The sequence below is a fragment of the Dendrobates tinctorius genome, unplaced genomic scaffold, assembly GCF_039654945.1.
Source record: "Dendrobates tinctorius isolate UK_male_01 unplaced genomic scaffold, ASM3965494v1 ptg000356l, whole genome shotgun sequence".
Lineage (NCBI taxonomy): Eukaryota > Metazoa > Chordata > Amphibia > Anura > Dendrobatidae > Dendrobates > Dendrobates tinctorius.
In genome coordinates this window covers 130,744-152,033 of record NW_027362022.1, presented here as the reverse complement: position 1 = coordinate 152,033, position 21,290 = coordinate 130,744, and the positions used below count along the sequence as shown (strand labels likewise).

The 21,290-nt window shown below is 49.1% G+C and overlaps 1 protein-coding gene across 5 annotated transcripts in view; it reads right to left on the bottom strand.

The window, feature by feature from the left end:
* Positions 1-21,290, bottom strand: part of LOC141075450 (TSC22 domain family protein 4-like) — a 165,069-nt gene that overhangs the window by 60,873 nt on the left and 82,906 nt on the right. For 3 of the 5 annotated variants that reach the window (XM_073562509.1, XM_073562511.1, XM_073562513.1), the window contains exons 2-4: positions 5,790-6,221; positions 5,483-5,628; positions 5,067-5,115 (exon numbers count right to left, since the gene is read on the bottom strand). In XM_073562509.1, coding sequence (XP_073418610.1) covers positions 5,067-5,115; positions 5,483-5,628; positions 5,790-6,221 — 627 coding nt within the window. The remainder of the gene's footprint in view (positions 1-5,066; positions 5,116-5,482; positions 5,629-5,789; positions 6,222-21,290) is intronic. The other 2 variants (XM_073562510.1, XM_073562512.1) reach the window with 1 other exon arrangement.

Below are 21,290 nucleotides of genomic sequence, written 5' to 3'. Positions count from 1 at the left end.
ACAGTACAGGAATAGAAGATACAGGACAGGATGGAGGTGTAGTGTAGAGCTGTGTGTACAGTACAGGAATAGTAGATATGGGACAGGATGGAGGTGTAGTGTAGAGCTGTGTGTACAGTACAGGAATAATAGATACGGGACAGGATGGAGGTGTAATGTAGAGCTGTGTATACAGTACAGGAATAGAAGATACAGGACAGGATGGAGGTGTAGTGTAGAGCTGTGTGTACAGTACAGGAATAGTGGATACGGGACAGGATGGAGGTGTAGTGTAGAGTTGTGTATACAGTACAGGAATAGAAGATACAGGACAGGATGGAGGTGTAGTGTAGAGCTGTGTGTACAGTACAGGAATAGTGGATACGGGACAGGATGGAGGTGTAGTGTAGAGCTGTGTATACAGTACAGGAATAGAAGATACAGGACAGGATGGAGGTGTAGTGTAGAGCTGTGTATACAGTACAGGAATAGTAGATACGGGACAGGATGGAGGTGTAGTGTAGAGCTGTGTGTACAGTACAGGAATAATAGATACGGGACAGGATGGAGGTGTAGTGTAGAGCTGTGTATACAGTACAGGAATAGAAGATACAGGACAGGATGGAGGTGTAGTGTAGAGCTGTGTGTACAGTACAGGAATAGTGGATACGGGACAGGATGGAGGTGTAGTGTAGAGCTGTGTACAGTACAGGAATAGTAGATACAGGACAGGATGGAGGTGTAGTGTAGAGCTGTGTGTACAGTACAGGAATAGTGGATACGGGACAGGATGGAGGTGTAGTGTAGAGCTGTGTGTACAGTACAGGAATAGTAGATACAGGACAGGATGGAGGTGTAGTGTAGAGCTGTGTGTACAGTATAGGAATAGTGGATACGGGACAGGATGGAGGTGTAGTGTAGAGCTGTGTGTACAGTGCAGGAATAGTAGATATGGGACAGGATGGAGGTGTAGTGTAGAGCTGTGTGTACATTACAGGAATAGTAGACACGAGACAGGATGGAGGTGTAGTGTAGAGATGTGTGTACAGTACAGGAGTAGTAGATACGGCACAGGATGGAGGTGTAGTGTAGAGCTGTGTGTACAGTACAGGAATAGTAGATACGACAGGATGGAGGTGTAGTGTAGAGCTGTGTACAGTACTGGAATAGTAGATACGGGACAGGATGGAGGTGTAGTGTAGAGCTGTGTGCAGTACAGGAATAGTAGATACGGGACAGGATGGAGGTGTAGTGTAGAGCTGCGTATACAGTACTGGAATAGAAAATACAGGACAGGATGGAGGTGTAGTGTAGAGCTGTGTGTACAGTACAGGAATAGTAGATAAAGGACAGGATGGAGGTGTAGTGTAGAGCTATATGTACAGTGCAGGAATAGTAGATACGGGACAGGATGGAGGTGTAGTGTAGAGCAATATGTACAGTACAGGAATAGTAGATACAGGACAGGATGGAGGTGTAGTGTAGAGCTGTGTGTACAGTGCAGGAATAGTAGATACGGGATAGGATGGAGGTGTAGTGTAGAGCTGTGTGTACAGTGCAGGAATAGCAGATATGGGACAGGATGGAGGTGTAATGTAGAGCTGTGTGTACAGTGCAGGAATAGTAGATACGGGACAGGATGGAGGTGTAGTGTAGAGCTGTGTACATTACAGGAATAGTAGATACGAGACAGGATGGAGGTGTAGTGTAGAGCTGTGTGTACAGTACAGGAGTAGTAGATACGGCACAGGATGGAGGTGTAGTGTAGAGCTGTGTGTACAGTACAGGAATAGTAGATACGAGACAGGATGGAGGTGTAGTGTAGAGCTGTGTACAGTACAGGAATAGTAGATACGGGACAGGATGGAGGTGTAGTGTATAACTGTGTGTACAGTACAGGAGTAGTAGATACGGCACAGGATGGAGGTGTAGTGTAGAGCTGTGTGTACAGTACAGGAATAGAAGATACGAGAAAGGATGGAGGTGTAGTGTAGAGCTGTGTGTACAGTACAGGAATAGTAGATACGAGACAGGATGGAGGTATAGTCTAGAGCTGTGTACAGTACAGGAATAGTGGATACGGGACAAGATGGAGGTGTAGTGTAGAGCTGTGTGTACAGTACAGGAATAGTAGATACGGGACAAGATGGAGGTGTAGTGTAGAGCTGTGTGTACAGTGCAGGAATAGTAGATACGGGACAGGATGGAGGTGTAGTGTAGAGCTGTGTGTACAGTACAGGAATAGTAGATACAGGACAGGATGGAGGTGTAGTGTAGAGCTGTGTGTACAGTACAGGAATAGTGGATACGGGACAGGATGGAGGTGTAGTGTAGAGCTGTGTATACAGTACAGGAATAGATGATACAAGACAGGATAGAGGTGTAGTGTAGAGCTGTGTATACAGTACAGGAATAGTAGATACGGGACAGGATGGAGGTGTAGTGTAGAGCTGTGTGTACAGTACAGGAATAATAGATACGGGACAGGATGGAGGTGTAGTGTAGAGCTGTGTATACAGTACAGGAATAGAAGATACAGGACAGGATGGAGGTGTAGTGTAGAGCTGTGTGTACAGTACAGGAATAGTGGATACGGGACAGGATGGAGGTGTAGTGTAGAGCTGTGTACAGTACAGGAATAGTAGATACAGGACAGGATGGAGGTGTAGTGTAGAGCTGTGTGTACAGTACAGGAATAGTGGATACGGGACAGGATGGAGGTGTAGTGTAGAGCTGTGTGTACAGTACAGGAATAGTAGATACAGGACAGGATGGAGGTGTAGTGTAGAGCTGTGTGTACAGTATAGGAATAGTGGATACAGGACAGGATGGAGGTGTAGTGTAGAGCTGTGTGTACATTACAGGAACAGTAGATACGAGACAGGATGGAGGTGTAGTGTAGAGCTGTGTGTACAGTACAGGAGTAGTAGATACGGCACAGGATGGAGGTGTAGTGTAGAGCTGTGTGTACAGTACAGGAATAGTAGATACGACAGGATGGAGGTGTAGTGTAGAGCTGTGTACAGTACACGAATAGTAGATACGGGACAGGATGGAGGTGTAGTGTAGAGCTGTGTACAGTACAGGAATAGTAGATACGGCACAGGATGGAGGTGTAGTGTAGAGCTGTGTGTACATTACAGGAATAGTAGATACGAGACAGGATGGAGGTGTAGTGTAGAGCTGTGTGTACAGTACAGGAGTAGTAGATACGGCACAGGATGGAGGTGTAGTGTAGAGCTGTGTGTACAGTACAGGAATAGTAGATACGACAGGATGGAGGTGTAGTGTAGAGCTGTGTACAGTACAGGAATAGTAGATACGGGACAGGATGGAGGTGTAGTGTAGAGCTGTGTGCAGTACAGGAATAGTAGATACGGGACAGGATGGAGGTGTAGTGTAGAGTTGTGTATACAGTACAGGAATAGAAAATACAGGACAGGATGGAGGTGTAGTGTAGAGCTGTGTGTACAGTACAGGAATAGTAGATAAAGGACAGGATGGAGGTGTAGTGTAGAGCTATATGTACAGTACAGGAATAGTAGATACAGGACAGGATGGAGGTGTAGTGTAGAGCTGTGTGTACAGTGCAGGAATAGTAGATACGGGACAGGATGGAGGTGTAGTGTAGAGCAATATGTACAGTACAGGAATAGTAGATACAGGACAGGATGGAGGTGTAGTGTAGAGCTGTGTGTACAGTGCAGGAATAGTAGATACGGGACAGGATGGAGGTGTAGTGTAGAGCTGTGTGTACAGTGCAGGAATAGTAGATACGGGACAGGATGGAGGTGTAGTGTAGAGCTGTGTACATTACAGGAATAGTAGATACGAGACAGGATGGAGGTGTAGTGTAGAGCTGTGTGTACAGTACAGGAGTAGTAGATACGGCACAGGATGGAGGTGTAGTGTAGAGCTGTGTGTACAGTACAGGAATAGTAGATACGAGACAGGATGGAGGTGTAGTGTAGAGCTGTGTACAGTACAGGAATAGTAGATACGGGACAGGATGGAGGTGTAGTGTAGAGCTGTGTGTACAGTACAGGAGTAGTAGATACGGCACAAGATGGAGGTGTAGTGTAGAGCTGTGTGTACAGTACAGGAATAGTAGATACGAGACAGGATGGAGGTGTAGTGTAGAGCTGTGTGTACAGTACAGGAATAGTAGATACGAGACAGGATGGAGGTATAGTGTAGAGCTGTGTACAGTACAGGAATAGTGGATACGGGACAAGATGGAGGTGTAGTGTAGAGCTGTGTGTACAGTACAGGAATAGTAGATACGGGACAAGATGGAGGTGTAGTGTAGAGCTGTGTGTACAGTACATGAATAGTAGATACAGGACAGGATGGAGGTGTAGTGTAGAGCTGTGTGTACAGTACAGGAATAGTAGATACGAGACAGGATGGAGGTGTAGTGTAGAGCTGTGTGTACAGTACAGGAATAGTAGATACGAGACAGGATGGAGGTATAGTGTAGAGCTGTGTACAGTACAGGAATAGTAGATACAGGACAGGATGGAGGTGTAGTGTAGAGCTGTGTGTACAGTACAGCAATAGTAGATACAGGACAGGATGGAGGTGTAGTGTAGAGCTGTGTGTGCAGTGCAGGAATAGTAGATACGGGACAGGATGGAGGTGTAGTGTAGAGCTGTGTGTACAGAACAGGAATAGTAGATACAGGACAGGATGGCGGTATAGTGTAGAGCTGTGTACAGTACAGGAATAGTAGATACAGGACAGGATGGAGGTGTAGTGTAGAGCTGTGTGTACAGAACAGGAATAGTAGATACAGGACAGGATGGAGGTATAGTGTAGAGCTGTGTACAGTACAGGAATAGTAGATACAGGACAGGATGGAGGTGTAGTGTAGAGTTGTGTGTACAGTACAGCAATAGTAGATACAGGACAGGATGGAGGTGTAGTGTAGAGCTGTGTGTACAGTACAGGAATAGTAGATACAGGACAGGATGGAGGTGTAGTGTAGAGCTGTGTGTACAGTACAGGAATAGTAGATACGGGACAGGATGGAGGTGTAGTGTAGAGCTGTGTGTACAGTACAGGAATTGAAGATCTCAGTATCTTACCATCGCCTGTTCAATCTTGTTGTCTATCGCGCCTGTGCTGTTGGAGGTACTGGGTGGGAAAGACAGTGAGAGTCGTCAGTTTGATGGAACACTCTTGATATGGTGACACAAAGATGTGCAGTGTGAGTAACTTGCATTCCTGTATTGGTGTGAATTTCTCTTCTCACATTCCTCATAAACCTTCCAAATCCTGGTTCCTTCTTCATGTCCAGTACAATGTGGTTTATTTATTATCTTGAGTAAACTGACCTGCTTTCTTAAAAGGGAACCCTTCCCAATGTTACTGTCTCCTTCTTCCCTTAAGTGGTACTCCCATGTGTTGCCGCCATGTTGTGGTGAGCTCCTTTTCTGCCCATACCTGATGTCCAACATTGAAGTCATGAGATGTTCGTGCAGTTTGGGTTTTGGCCACTTACCTGTCGCTGTCATTCTCGTCTCCCATGCTGAACACAGATCTAGCCAAGAGCAGACGTTCATTGAATACATCAGAGACCGGTCGGGTAGGACGCACCTCATTCTGCGTGGATGTAGGTGGCGACACAGGAAGATGGGGAGGAGACAGCTGCACATGGGAGGGGCAATAAGAATATGTCACAATTAAATGATACATTCTATAGACATTTGTGTAACTTTGGAATAATCATATCATCAGCTGATTGGTTGCTTCTGACTAGTAATATTTTACTGGTGTTCTATTTCCATGGTAATGGAGGGGGGTCTCACCTGAACTGTTGGCTCTTTTTCTGTCCCGGCACCAAATATAGGGGCCCCTTGTGACCTGGGAGCTTGTTGTCCTTTGCCCCCCGCTCCTGGTGAAAGCAATAAGGGGCTGGTTGGAGTAGACCTAGGGAGGCCAGAGTCCAAGGAGTGTCCAGCGCCAGCTCTGTGCTGGACCCCCACTTCGAGGTTGTAAAAGTCCACACATGTCCATCGCCCTTTCTGATAGCGGCGCCCACCGCCCAATGGACCCTGGTCTAACCGTACCAGTCGGAAGCGGGAAGTAGGAGGAGAGCGAAGACCATTGGGTGGTGATGGGGACAGAGATCGCTCTAGAGGAACTGGGGAGACTGGGGAGGACGGCTGGTAGTCAGTGGTCACGCTTGTGATCTGGAAACCACTCCGCTTCTTCCCTCCACTCATAGTGTAAAATTCCTGCTGGAGAGAAAGATTGCCACTATATTAGCATCTGTCTCTGCTATGTTTAAAATATACTCCACTGTTCTGCTACTCACACATCACACATACCATGACACTAATCATTTACTATCTGTCACTGCATCACCCCATACACCCACAGCATACACCACCGTGACACGAAACTATGTACGTGTGTTATTCAACGAAACAAAGGTTATATACACCCATCTTACTACAACATCCACATCATACACCCCCACCACATGACACTACACCATATAACAACTATACTGCTAAACACACAGGTTATATATTACCATGTCACTACGCCACTCACCTACACCCACAACATACACCATCATGAAACTACCCCATACATCAATATTTTTATTATTATTATTTCTATAGCGCCATTGGTTCCATGGTGCTGTACATGAGAAGGGGTTACATACAAATTACAGATATCACAGTAAACAAACTAACAATCACAGACTGATATAGAGGGGAGAGGACCCTGCCCTTTCGGCTTACATGCTACAGGATGGTGGGGAAGGAGACAGTAGGTTGGGGGGTTGCAGCTGTTCCAGTGTTGGTGAGGCAGTAGCTCTGGTGTAGGTGAGGCAGTAGCTCCAGTAGTGGTGAGGATGCAGCGGGGTCATTGCAGGCTGTAGGCTTTCTTGAAGAGATGGGTTTTCAGATTTCATCTGAAGGATCCGAATGTGGTTGATAGTCGGACGTGTTGGGGCAAAGAATTCCAGAGGATGGGGGATAATCAGAAGTCTCTGGAGGCAGTTAGGTGAAGAGCAAATAAGTGTGGAGAAGAGAAGGAGGTCTTGGGAAGACTGGAGGTTACGTGAGGGAAGATATCAGGAGATTAGTTCAGAGATATAGGGAGGAGACAGGTTACAGATGGGCTTGTAGGTCAGTATTAGTAATTTGAACTGGATACCTGAGGGATGGAAGAAAGATGATGAGTTCAAAGATTTGTCCACATTGAGTTTGAGGAAGCGAGAGGAGAAGAAGGAGGATATGGCTGATAGAGACTCCGGGATTCTGGACAGCAGAGAGGTGATGTCTGGGCCAGAGAGGTAGATCTGAGTGTCATCAGCATAAAGGTGGTACTGGAAGCCATAGGACTTTTGAGTTGCCCCAGGCCAAGTGTATAGATTGAGACCAGTAGGGGTCCTAGAATAGAGCCTTGGGGGACTCCAACAGAGAGAGGATGGGATGAGGAGGTAGTGTGGGAGTGGGAGACGCTGAATGTGCGGTTGGAAAGGTGTGAGGAGATCCAGGACAAGGCGAGGTCTTTGATGCCAAAGGAAGAGAGGATCTGTAGTAGGAGGCAGTGGTCAACTGTGTCAAAAGCAGAAGGAGGAGTAGAGAGTATTGTCCATTAGCTTTAAGTAAGATATTAGTCATTTTGGTCGGGGCTTTCTCAGTGGAATGATGGGGACAGAAACCAGATTGTATATTGTCAAAGAGCAAGTTAGATGAGAGGTAAGTTCAGCGTAGACATGCTGCTCCAGGAGTTTGGAAGCGAAAGAGAGCAGCGATATTGGGCAATAGCGGTTAGGTCGAGGGTTGGCTTTTTAAGGATAGGTGTGATTGTGGCATGTTTGATAGCTGAGGGGAAGTTACCAGATGTTAGTGATAGGTTGAAGAGGTGGGTCAGGGATGGGATAAGAGTGTGTTCGGCGTCAGGTTCTGGTCGCTGCACAGCAGGAATCCCAAGCCTTGCATTCGGCGGTCTCCCATTCCTCTCCGGCCGCACAGGAGGCTGCTCAGCAGACTCGTCGCTCCAGACGCTCTGCTCAGACCAGCTCTGTAGGTTCGGTTGCTGCTGCCACCTCTGGTCCAACTATAGCAACGCATGCTGGTCAGCAGCGAGCTACTCCAGGGACTAAGTCCTCCTTTCGGTCCACTGAGCATGCCCGTGGGACGATCTCTCATTGGAGATTGGAGGTCACATGCTCAGGTCCTTCTCCAGCTCGGATTGGACCATCAGGAGGGTCAGGAAGGTCCCGGAAGGACGCTGCTATAAAAGGGTCGCATGGCCGCTCGGACATGCGCTAGTATAGACTCAAATACTTTGGAGTGTATGATGATGGATGCATGTATCTGGTGACTGACTCATTATGAAACCTCTTCCCTTTTGATACGTATGTTGGTAGGGTTTAGAGTCCGAGTCAGCGCCTGTCAGTGGCTAGTCTATAGGCCACAGGGCATACCAGCCGTCTGCACACTAGCGTCCGATGGTGTCGCCCACTGAAGGGCACTATCAAACCGCGGCAAGTGACAGCCACACTGGTGCAACACCTTGTGCAACCTGTGCGCTTATCTGGTCCAACCCAGGGCGATTAGTGGCATCCTCCTGAGCGGCACTATGCACACTTGCATGCGTAATTTATTTAACCCTTGCGAGCGCTAGCGGTCTAGAGGGACTTCAGTCCTGCGGTCTAATGGCTGAGTTCTGTAACTATACGCTAGTGCTCACACTGCCGAGCTCTATAAGCAATAACAGGCTACGGCATTTATTATTTGGCGGTCGTGCGGCTCTGTGAGATAACAGAGTCCGTCTCTGTACACATTGGGTGAGGGTAACCCCGTGTGTTCCGTAATTATACCGCCATATCGCGTCCGCCATTACCGAGCAGCGGTTAACACCTCTGCACGGTGGACCCCGGGCTGCGAACGCACCTAAATACCATCTTTATTATTTGGTGCGTTCCGCCAGCCCGTAACAGTGTGGTGGTGAGGTTGGGGAGGAGATGGGATGGGGTCAAGTGCACAGGTTGTGAGGTGCGATTTGGAGAGGAGACAGTTAAGCTCCCCTTCAGTGATGTTGGAGAGAGAGGTTATGGGGTTTGGGCATTGGTCTGGTATATAAAGGGGTTGTGGTGGTTGAACAATGAAGACTTGCCTTGTTTGGTCGATCTTATTTTTGAAGTGTGTGGCAAAGTCCTCAGCAGAGATGAGGGAGGTTGGAGGGGGCAGTGGTGGGCGGAGGAGGGAGGTAAAAGTTTTGAATAACTGTTTGGGGTTGTAGGATAGGGAAGATACAAGTGTTGTGAAGTAGGCCTGTTTAGCAGAGGTGAGTGCAGATTTGAAATCGAGTGTTGCCTGTTTGAATGCAGTGAAGTCGTCTTACTAATTTGTTTTCTTCCAGCGCCGCTCTGCAGCCCTGGACACTTGACGGTGTGGTGTTATTGTTAGTGGTGTTATTGTGCCAGGGTTGTCTGTTGGTACGTCGCATTCTGTCATCAACAATAGGGGTGACCGTGTCAATCGCTGATGCGAGACTGGCATTGTAGAAAGCAGTGGCACAGTCTGTGTCATGGAGTGAGGATATGGATGCAAGTGGTAGAATAGAATCAGAGAGCGCGTGGGTGTCTGGGTGTTCGAGGTTTCTGCGGGGGTGCGCATGTTGCTGGACATGGGTGACAGGGGAGGCCAGGGATGAGAAAGTGAGTAGATGGTGGTCAGATAGAGGGAGAGGGGAGGTGGTGAAGTTTGATAGGGAGCTAAAGGTGGGTGAAGACCAGGTCTAATGTGTGTCCGTCTGTGTGGGTGGCTGAGGAGGACCACTGAGTAAGTCCAAAGGATGAAGTAAGGGACAGGAGTTTGGAGGCTTCTGACTGAAGGGTATCAGTGGGGATGTTGAAGTCACCCATGATGATGATGGTGCTGATGTCAGTGTAAGGAAAGTGAAGAAGCCAGGTGGAGAATTGGTCAATAAAGGTAGTGGCCGGGCCCGGAGGTCGGTATATGACGGCCACTTGGAGGTTGGAGGGAGAGTAGATGCGGACAGAGTGGACTTCAAAAGAGGGGAGGATAAGGGAGGGAAGAGGTGGGATTGGGTTAAAGGTGCAGTTGGAAGAAAGAAGAAGACCCACTACTCCACCTGACTGTTGCCGGGGCGAGGAGTGTGGGTGGAGTGGAGGCTATACTGCCATGCACAGGTTATATACTACCATGTTACTACACCGCTCACAAACATCAAACACCAACATGATGGAGCGGCACGGTGGGTCAGTGGATAGCACTGCAACCTTGCTGCGCTGGGGTTCTGGGTTCAAATCCCACCAAGAACAACATCTGCAAGGAGTTTCCATGTTTTCCCCGTGTTTGCGTGGGTTTCCTCGGGGTACTCCAGTTTCCTCCCACATTTCAAAGACATACTGATAGGGAATCTAGATTGTGAGCCCCATCGGGGACAGTGATGATAATGTGTGCAAATTGTAAAGCGCTGCGGAACATGGTAGCGCTATATAAAAGATTATTATTATTATGACACTACACCATATAAGTCACTACAGTATCCACATCATACACTACCTTGACACTACACCAGGGTTCCCCAACTCCAGTCCTCATGGCCCACCAACAGATCATGTTTTCAGGATTTCCTTTGTATTGCTCAGGTGATAATTGCTTCACCTGTGCAATACAAAGGAAATCATGAAAACATGATCTGTTGGTGGGCTTTGAGGACTGGAGTTGGGGAACCCTGAACTACACAACTACTGTGGCCTCCCTGCTAACAACCTTGCACCCCTCCAGTCTATCCTTAACTCTGCTGTCCGACTAATTCATCTCTCTCCTCGCTTCTCCACTCTGCAAATCTCTTCACTGGCTCCCATTCCCTCAGCGTATCCAGTTCAAATTACTAATTCTGACCTACAAGGCCATCTGTAACCGGTCTCCCCCATATGTCTCTGAACTAATCTCCCGATACCTTCCCTCACGTAATCTCCGGTCATCCCAAGACCTCCTTCTCTCCTCCACACTTATTTGCTCCTCACTCAACCGCTTCCAAGTCTTCTTCCGAATATCCTTCATCTTCTGGAATTCTTAGCCCCAACACGTCCGACTATCAACCACATTCGGATCCTTCAGACGGAACCTGAAAACCCACCTCTTCAGGAAAGCCTACAGCCTGCAATGACCCCGCTGCCTCCTCACCATCACTGGATATGCTGCAACCCCCCAACCTACTGTCTCCTTCCCCCACCATCCTGTAGAATGTAAGCCCGAAAGGGCAGGGTCCTCTCCCCTCTGTATCAGTCTGTCATTGTTAGTTTAGTGATATCTGTAATTTGTATGTAACCCCTTCTCTTGTACAGAACCATGGAACCAATGGTGCTATATAAATAAATAATAATAACTACTATATCACTACACACAACTTATGACCTTAAAAAATGATTAGCCATGGATTGATTGAAAATAAAAAATGATGGCATACCCATCTTCTGCCGACTCTGCAGACCCATCACCGACCACTCCAGGGGTCTCTGCCAGCTCGGCAAGTGGTTCCTGCCTCATTCACAAGTCCCAGCACTGCTTCGGCCTGTAATTGGCTACAGAGGTCAGCGAGACAAGTGTGGCACACAGTGGATCCACATGGAAATCCAAAAAAGTGCGTCTGCCATTGTTTATTATCTTCAATCAATCCATGACTCAAACTTTTTTTTTTACAGAAGAGAATAACCACTGCCAGAGGTGTCTAGATCAGGCAGAGGTGTCTGGTAGTAGTTTTCTCCTCTCTCCCTATTGTAATTGGGAGTGCTTCGCTCATAGTGGAGATGGGAAAGGTAGTTGTCTGCTAGAGGACTGTGCATGTGACAGCTGCTTCATATGTAATGTCAGTTGTCTCAAAGCTGTGAGTCATCAGTACATGGTGCTCGGCTGAGCTGTGAGAGCATCCTATACACAGTGCTAGGCTGAGCTGTGAGAGCATCCTATACACAGTGCTAGGCTGAGCTGTGAGAGCATCCTATACACAGTGCTAGGCTGAGCTGTGAGAGCATCCTATACACAGTGCTAGGCTGAGCTGTGAGAGCATCCTATACACAGTGCTAGGCTGAGCTGTGAGAGCATCCTATACACAGTGCTAGGCTGAGCTGTGAGAGCATCCTATACACAGTGCTAGGCTGAGCTGTGAGAGCATCCTATACACAGTGCTAGGCTGAGCTGTGAGAGCATCCTATACACAGTGCTAGGCTGAGCTGTGAGAGCATCCTATACACAGTGCTAGGCTGAGTTGTGAGAGCATCCTATACACAGTGCTAGGCTGAGCTGTGAGAGCATCCTATACACAGTGCTAGGCTGAGCTGTGAGAGCATCCTATACACAGTGCTAGGCTGAGCTGTGAGAGCATCCTATACACAGTGCTAGGCTGAGCTGTGAGAGCATCCTATACACAGTGCTAGGCTGAGCTGTGAGTTTCCTATACACAGTGCTAGGCTGAGCTGTGAGAGCATCCTATACACAGTGCTAGGCTGAGCTGTGAGAGCATCCTATACACAGTGCTAGGATGAGCTGTGAGAGCGTCCTATACACAGTGCTAGGCTGAGCTGTGAGAGCATCCTATACACAGTGCTAGGCTGAGCTGTGAGAGCATCCTATACACAGTGCTAGGCTGAGCTGTGAGAGCATCCTATACACAGTACTCGGCTGAGCTGTGAGAGCATCCTATACACAGTGCTAGGATGAGCTGTGAGAGCGTCCTATACACAGTGCTAGGCTGAGCTGTGAGTTTCCTATACACAGTGCTAGGCTGAGCTGTGAGAGCTTCCTATACACAGTGCTCGGCTGAGCTGTGAGAGCTTCCTATACACAGTGCTCGGCTGAGCTGTGAGAGCGTCCTATACGCAGTGCTAGGCTGAGCTGTGAGAACGTCCTATACACAATACTCGGCTGAGCTGTGAGAACGTCCTATACGCAGTGCTAGGCTGAGCTGTGAGAGCATCCTATACACAGTGCTCGGCTGAGCTGTGAGAGCGTCCTATACACAGTACTCGGCTGAGCTGTGAGAGCGTCCTATATACAGTGCTAGGCTGAGCAGTGAGAGCATCCTATACACAGTGCTAGGCTGAGCTGTGAGAGCATCCTATACACAGTGCTCGGCTGAGCTGTGAGAGCGTCCTATACACAGTACTCGGCTGAGCTGTGAGAGCGTCCTATATACAGTGCTAGGCTGAGCAGTGAGAGCATCCTATACACAGTGCTCGGCTGAGCTGTGAGAGCGTCCTATACACAGTGCTAGGCTGAGCTGTGAGAGCATCCTATACACAGTACTCGGCTGAGCTGTGAGAGCATCCTATACACAGTACTCGGCTGAGCTGTGAGAGCGTCCTATACACAGTGCTAGGCTGAGCTGTGAGAGCATCCTATACACAGTGCTAGGCTGAGCTGTGAGAGCATCCTATACACAGTGCTAGGCTGAGCTGTGAGAGCATCCTATACACAGTGCTAGGCTGAGCTGTGAGAGTTTCCTATACACAGTGCTCGGCTGAGCTGTGAGAGCATCCTATAAACAGTGCTAGGCTGAGCTGTGAGAACGTCCTATACGCAGTGCTAGGCTGAGCTGTGAGAGTGTCCTATACGCAGTGCTCGGCTGAGCTGTGAGAGCGTCCTATACACAGTGCTAGGCTGAGCTGTGAGAGCATCCTATACACAGTGCTAGGCTGAGCTGTGAGAGTGTCCTATACACAGTGCTCGGCTGAGCTGTGAGAGTGTCCTATACACAGTGCTCGGCTGAGCTGTGAGAGCATCCTATACACAGTGCTCGGCTGAGCTGTGAGAGCATCCTATACACAGTGCTAGGCTGAGCTGTGAGAGCATCCTATACACAGTGCTAGGCTGAGCTGTGATAGCATCCTATACACAGTGCTAGGCTGAGCTGTGATAGCATCCTATACACAGTGCTAGGCTGAGCTGTGAGAGCGTCCTATACACAGTGCTAGGCTGAGCTGTGATAGCATCCTATACACAGTGCTAGGCTGAGCTGTGAGAGCATCCTATACACAGTGCTAGGCTGAGCTGTGAGAGCGTCCTATACACAGTGCTAGGCTGAGCTGTGAGAGCATCCTATACACAGTGCTAGGCTGAGCTGTGAGAGCATCCTATACACAGTACTCGGCTGAGCTGTGAGAGCATCCTATACACAGTGCTAGGATGAGCTGTGAGAGCGTCCTATACACAGTGCTAGGCTGAGCTGTGAGAGCATCCTATACACAGTGCTAGGCTGAGCTGTGAGAGCATCCTATACACAGTGCTAGGCTGAGCTGTGAGAACGTCCTATACGCAGTGCTAGGCTGAGCTGTGAGAGCATCCTATACACAGTGCTAGGCTGAGCTGTGAGAGCATCCTATACACAGTGCTAGGCTGAGCTGTGAGAGCATCCTATACACAGTGCTAGGCTGAGCTGTGAGAGCATCCTATACACAGTGCTAGGCTGAGCTGTGAGAGCATCCTATACACAGTGCTCGGTTGAGCTGTGAGAGCATCCTATACACAGTGCTAGGCTGAGCTGTGAGAGCGTCCTATACACAGTGCTAGGCTGAGCTGTGAGAGTGTCCTATACACAGTGCTAGGCTGAGCTGTGAGAGCGTCCTATACACAGTGCTAGGCTGAGCTGTGAGAGCATCCTATACACAGTGCTAGGCTGAGCTGTGAGAGCATCCTATACACAGTGCTAGGCTGAGCTGTGAGAGCATCCTATACACAGTGCTCGGTTGAGCTGTGAGAGCATCCTATACACAGTGCTAGGCTGAGCTGTGAGAGCGTCCTATACACAGTGCTAGGCTGAGCTGTGAGAGCGTCCTATACACAGTGCTAGGCTGAGCTGTGAGAGCGTCCTATACACAGTGCTAGGCTGAGCTGTGAGAGCATCCTATACACAGTGCTAGGCTGAGCTGTGAGAGCATCCTATACACAGTGCTAGGCTGAGCTGTGAGAGCATCCTATACACAGTGCTAGGCTGAGCTGTGAGAGTTTCCTATACACAGTGCTAGGCTGAGCTGTGAGAGCATCCTATACACAGTGCTAGGCTGAGCTGGTCTGTGAGTGTCCTGTGCAGTCTTGTACTGATCTGTGAGCGTCCTGTGCATAGTCTTGTACTGAGCTGTGAATGTCCGGAGCACGGTCTTGTCCTGAGCTGCGTGTCCTGTCCATAGTCTTGTACTGTGCTGTGAGTGTCCTGTGCACAGTCTTGTACTGAGCAGTGAATATTCTGTGCACAGTCTTGTCCTGAGCTGTGTGTCCTGTGCACAGTCTTGTACTGAGCTGTGAGTGTCCTGTGCATAGTCTTGCACTGAGCTGTGAGTGTCATGTGCAAAGTTTTGTACTGAGCTGTGAGTGTCCTGTGCACTGTCTTGTACTTAGCTGTCAGTGTCCTGTGCATAATTTTGTACTGAGCTGTGAGTGTTCTGTGCACAGTCTTCTTCTGAGCTGTCAGTGTCCTGTGCACAGTCTTGTACTGAGCTGTGTGTGTCCTGTGCACACTCTTGTACTGAGCTGTCCTGTACAGTCTTGTACTGAGCTGTGAGCGTCCTGTGCAAACTCTTGTACTGAGCTGTGTGTCCTGTGCACAGTCTTGTCCTGAGCTGTGTGTCCTGTGCACAGTCTTGTCCTGAGCTGTGAATATTCTGTGCACAGTCTTGTACTGAGCTGTGAATATTCTGTGCACAGTCTTGTACTGAGCTGTGAGTGTCCAGTGCACAGTCTTGTCCTGAGCTGTGAGTGTCCTGTGCACAGTCTTGTCCTGAGCTGTGAGTGTCCTGTGCACAGTCTTGTACTGAGCTGTGTGTCCTGTGCACAGTCTTGTCCTGAGCTGTGAATATTCTGTGCACAGTCTTGTACTGAGCTGTGAATATTCTGTGCACAGTCTTGTACTGAGCTGTGAGTGTCCAGTGCACAGTCTTGTCCTGAGCTGTGAGTGTCCTGTGCACAGTCTTGTCCTGAGCTGTGAGTGTCCTGTGCACAGTCTTGTCCTGAGCTGTGAGTGTCCTGTGCACAGTCTTGTACTGGGCTGTGAGTGTCCTGTGCACAGTCTTGTCCTGAGCTGTGAGTGTCCTGTGCACAGTCTTATACTGCGCTGTGAGTGTCCTGTGCACAGTCTTGTCCTGCGCTGTGAGTGTCCTGTGCACAGTCTTGTCCTGCGCTGTGAGTGTCCTGTGCACAGTCTTCTTCTGAGCTGTGAATATTCTGTGCACTGTCTTGTACTGGGCTGTGAATATTCTGTGCACAGTCTTGTACTGTGCTGTGAGTGTCCTGTGCAGTCTTGTACTGAGCAGTGAATATTCTGTGCAAAGTTTTGTACTGAGCTGTGAGTGTCCTGTGACCAGTGTTGTACTGAGCTGTGAATATTCTGTGCAGTCTTGTACTGTGCTGTGAGTGTCCTGTGCAGTCTTGTACTGAGCAGTGAATATTCTGTGCACAGTCTTATACTGAGCTGTGTGTCCTGTGCACAGTCTTATACTGAGCTGTGTGTCCTGTGCAGTCTTGTCCTGAGCTGTGTGTCCTGTGCACAGTCTTGTACTGCGCTGTGAGTGTCCTGTGCAAAGTCTTGTCCTGAGCTGTGTGTCCTGTGCACAGTCTTGTACTGAGCTGTGAGCGTCCTGTGCAGTCTTGTACTGAGCTGTGAGTGTCCAGTGCACAGTCTTGTCCTGAGCTGTGAGTGTCCTGTGCACAGTCTTATACTGCGCTGTGAGTGTCCTGTGCACAGTCTTGTCCTGCGCTGTGAGTGTCCTGTGCACAGTCTTCTTCTGAGCTGTGAATATTCTGTGCACTGTCTTGTACTGGGCTGTGAATATTCTGTGCACAGTCTTGTACTGTGCTGTGAGTGTCCTGTGCAGTCTTGTACTGAGCAGTGAATATTCTGTGCAAAGTTTTGTACTGAGCTGTGAGTGTCCTGTGACCAGTGTTGTACTGAGCTGTGAATATTCTGTGCAGTCTTGTACTGTGCTGTGAGTGTCCTGTGCAGTCTTGTACTGAGCAGTGAATATTCTGTGCACAGTCTTATACTGAGCTGTGTGTCCTGTGCACAGTCTTATACTGAGCTGTGTGTCCTGTGCAGTCTTGTCCTGAGCTGTGTGTCCTGTGCACAGTCTTGTACTGCGCTGTGAGTGTCCTGTGCAAAGTCTTGTCCTGAGCTGTGTGTCCTGTGCACAGTCTTGTACTGAGCTGTGAGCGTCCTGTGCAGTCTTGTACTGAGCTGTGAGTGTCCAGTGCACAGTCTTGTCCTGAGCTGTGAGTGTCCTGTGCACAGTCTTATACTGCGCTGTGAGTGTCCTGTGCACAGTCTTGTCCTGCGCTGTGAGTGTCCTGTGCACAGTCTTCTTCTGAGCTGTGAATATTCTGTGCACTGTCTTGTACTGGGCTGTGAATATTCTGTGCACAGTCTTGTACTGTGCTGTGAGTGTCCTGTGCAGTCTTGTACTGAGCAGTGAATATTCTGTGCAAAGTTTTGTACTGAGCTGTGAGTGTCCTGTGACCAGTGTTGTACTGAGCTGTGAATATTCTGTGCAGTCTTGTACTGTGCTGTGAGTGTCCTGTGCAGTCTTGTACTGAGCAGTGAATATTCTGTGCACAGTCTTATACTGAGCTGAGTGTCCTGTGCACAGTCTTATACTGAGCTGAGTGTCCTGTGCACAGTCTTATACTGAGCTGAGTGTCCTGTGCACAGTCTTATACTGAGCTGAGTGTCCTGTGCAGTCTTGTCCTGAGCTGTGTGTCCTGTGCACAGTCTTGTACTGAGCTGTGAATGTCCTGTGCACAGTCTTGTACTGAGCTGTGAGTGTCCTGTGCAAAGTCTTGTCCTGAGCTGTGTGTCCTGTGCACAGTCTTGTACTGAGCTGTGAGCGTCCTGTGCAGTCTTGTACTGAGCTGTGTGTCCTGTGCACAGTCTTGTCCTGAGCTGTGTGTCCTGTGCACAGTCTTGTACTGAGCTGTGAATATTCTGTGCACAGTCTTGTACTGAGCTGTGTGTCCTGTGCACAGTCTTGTACTGAGCTGTGAGCGTCCTGTGCACAGTCTTGTACTGAGCTGTCCTGTGCACGGTCTTGTACTGAGCTGTCAGTGTCCTGTGCGCAGTCTTGTACTGAGCTGTGAGCGTCCTGAGCACAGTCTCGTCCTAAGCTGTGAGCGTCCTGTGCAATTTTGTACTGAGCAGTGAATATTCTGTGCAAAGTTTTGTACTGAGCTGTGAGTGTCCTGTGCACAGTGTTGTACTGAGCTGTGAGTGTCCTGTGCACAGTCTTGTCTTGTGCTGTGTGTCCTGTGCACAGTGTTGTACTGTGCTGTGAGTGTCCTGTGCACGGTCTTGTCCTGAGCTGTGAGCGTCGTGTACACGGTCTTGTACTGAGCTGTGAATATTCTGTGCACAGTCTTTTACTGAGCTGTCCGTGTCCTGTGCACAGTCTTGAACCGAGCTGTGAGTGTCCTGTGCACAGTCTTGTACTGAGCTGTGAGTGTCCTGTGCACAGTCTTGTACTGAGCTGTGAGAGTCCTGTGCACAGTCTTGTACTGAGCTGTGAGTGTCCTGAGCACGGTCTTGTCCTGAGCTGCGTGTCCTGTCCATAGTCTTGTACTGTGCTGTGAGTGTCCTGTGCAGTCTTGTACTGAGCTGTGTGTCCTGTGCAGTCTTGTCCTGAGCTGTGTGTCCTGTGCACAGTCTTGTACTGAGCTGTGAGTGTCCTGTGCACAGCCTTGTACGGCGCTGTGAGTGTCCTGTGCAAAGTCTTGTCCTGAGCTGTGTGTCCTGTGCACAGTCTTGTACTGAGCGGTGAATATTCTGTGCACAGTCTTGTACTGAGCTGTGTGTCCTGTGCACAGTCTTGTACTGAGCTGTGAGCGTCCTGTGCAGTCTTGTACTGAGCTGTGTGTCCTGTGCACAGTCTTGTACTGAGCTGTGAATATTCTGTGCACAGTCTTGTACTGAGCTGTGTGTCCTGTGCACAGTCTTGTACTGAGCTGTGAGCGTCCTGTGCATGGTCTCGTTCTGAGCTGCATGTCCTGTCCATAGTCTTGTACTGTGCTGTGAGTGTCCTGTGCACAGTCTTGTCCTAAGCTGTGAGCGTCCTGTGCAGTCTTGTACTGAGCAGTGAAAATTCTGTGCAAAGTTTTGTACTGAGCTGTGAGTGTCCTGTGCACAGTCTTGTACTGAGCTGTGAGTGTCCTGTGCACAGTCTTGTCTTGTGCTGTGTGTCCTGTGCACAGTCTTGTACTGAGCTGTGAGTGTCCTGTACACGGTCTTGTACTGAGCAGTGAATATTCTGTGCAAAGTTTTGTACTGAGCTGTGAGTGTCCTGTGCACAGTGTTGTACTGAGCTGTGAGTGTCCTGTGCACAGTCTTGTCTTGTGCTGTGTGTCCTGTGCACAGTGTTGTACTGTGCTGTGAGTGTCCTGTGCACGGTCTTGTCCTGAGCTGTGAGCGTCGTGTACACGGTCTTGTACTGAGCAGTGAATATTCTGTGCAAAGTTTTGTACTGTGCTGTGAGTGTCCTGTGCACAGTCTTGTCCTAAGCTGTGAGCGTCCTGTGCAGTCTTGTACTCAGCAGTGAAAATTCTGTGCAAAGTTTTGTACTGAGCTGTGAGTGTCCTGTGCACAGTCTTGTACTGAGCTGTGAGTGTCCTGTGCACAGTCTTGTCTTGTGCTGTGTGTCCTGTGCACAGTCTTGTACTGAGCTGTGAGTGTCCTGTGCACAGTCTTGTCCTGAGCTGTGAGCGTCGTGTACACGGTCTTGTACTGAGCAGTGAATATTCTGTGCAAAGTTTTGTACTGAGCTGTGAGTGTCCTGTGCACAGTGTTGTACTGAGCTGTGAGTGTCCTGTGCACAGTCTTGTCTTGTGCTGTGTGTCCTGTGCACAGTGTTGTACTGTGCTGTGAGTGTCCTGTGCACGGTTTTGTCCTGAGCTGTGAGCGTCGTGTACACGGTCTTGTACTGAGCTGTGAATATTCTGTGCACAGTCTTTTACTGAGCTGTCCGTGTCCTGTGCACAGTCTTGAACCGAGCTGTGAGTGTCCTGTGCACAGTCTTGTACTGAGCTGTGAGTGTCCTGTGCACAGTCTTGTACTGAGCTGTGAGAGTCCTGTGCACAGTCTTGTACTGAGCTGTGAGTGTCCTGAGCACGGTCTTGTCCTGAGCTGCGTGTCCTGTCCATAGTCTTGTACTGTGCTGTGAGTGTCCTGTGCAGTCTTGTACTGAGCTGTGTGTCCTGTGCAGTCTTGTCCTGAGCTGTGTGTCCTGTGCACAGTCTTGTACTGAGCTGTGAGTGTCCTGTGCACAGCCTTGTACGGCGCTGTGAGTGTCCTGTGCAAAGTCTTGTCCTGAGCTGTGTGTCCTGTGCACAGTCTTGTACTGAGCGGTGAATATTCTGTGCACAGTCTTGTACTGAGCTGTGTGTCCTGTGCACAGTCTTGTACTGAGCTGTGAGCGTCCTGTGCAGTCTTGTACTGAGCTGTGTGTCCTGTGCACAGTCTTGTACTGAGCTGTGAATATTCTGTGCACAGTCTTGTACTGAGCTGTGTGTCCTGTGCACAGTCTTGTACTGAGCTGTGAGCGTCCTGTGCATGGTCTCGTCCTGAGCTGCATGTCCTGTCCATAGTCTTGTACTGTGCTGTGAGTGTCCTGTGCACAGTCTTGTCCTAAGCTGTGAGCGTCCTGTGCAGTCTTGTACTGAGCAGTGAAAATTCTGTGCAAAGTTTTGTACTGAGCTGTGAGTGTCCTGTGCACAGTCTTGTACTGAGCTGTGAGTGTCCTGTGCACAGTCTTGTCTTGTGCTGTGTGTCCTGTGCACAGTCTTGTACTGAGCTGTGAGTGTCCTGTGCACAGTCTTGTCTTGTGCTGTGTGTCCTGTGCACAGTCTTGTACTGTGCTGTGAGTGTCCTGTGCACGGTCTTGTACTGAGCTGTGAATATTCTGTGCACAGTCTTGTACTGAGCTGTCCGAGTCATGTGCACAGTCTTGTACCGAGCTGTGAGTGTCCTGTGCACAGTCTTGTACTGAGCTGTGAGTGTCCTGTGCAGTCTTGTACTGAGCTGTGAGTGTCCTGTGCACAGTCTTGTACTGAGCAGTGAGTGTCCTGTGCACAGTCTTGTACTGAGCTGTGAGTGTCCTGTGCACTGTCTTGTACTGGGCTGTGAGTGTCCTGTGCAGTCTTGTACTGAGCTGTGAGCGTCCTGTGCACAGTCTTGTACTGATCTGTGAGTGTCCTGTGCAGTCTTGTACTGAGCTGTGAGCGTCCTGTGCACAGTCTTGTACTGATCTGTGAGTGTCCTGTGCAGTCTTGTACTGAGCTGTG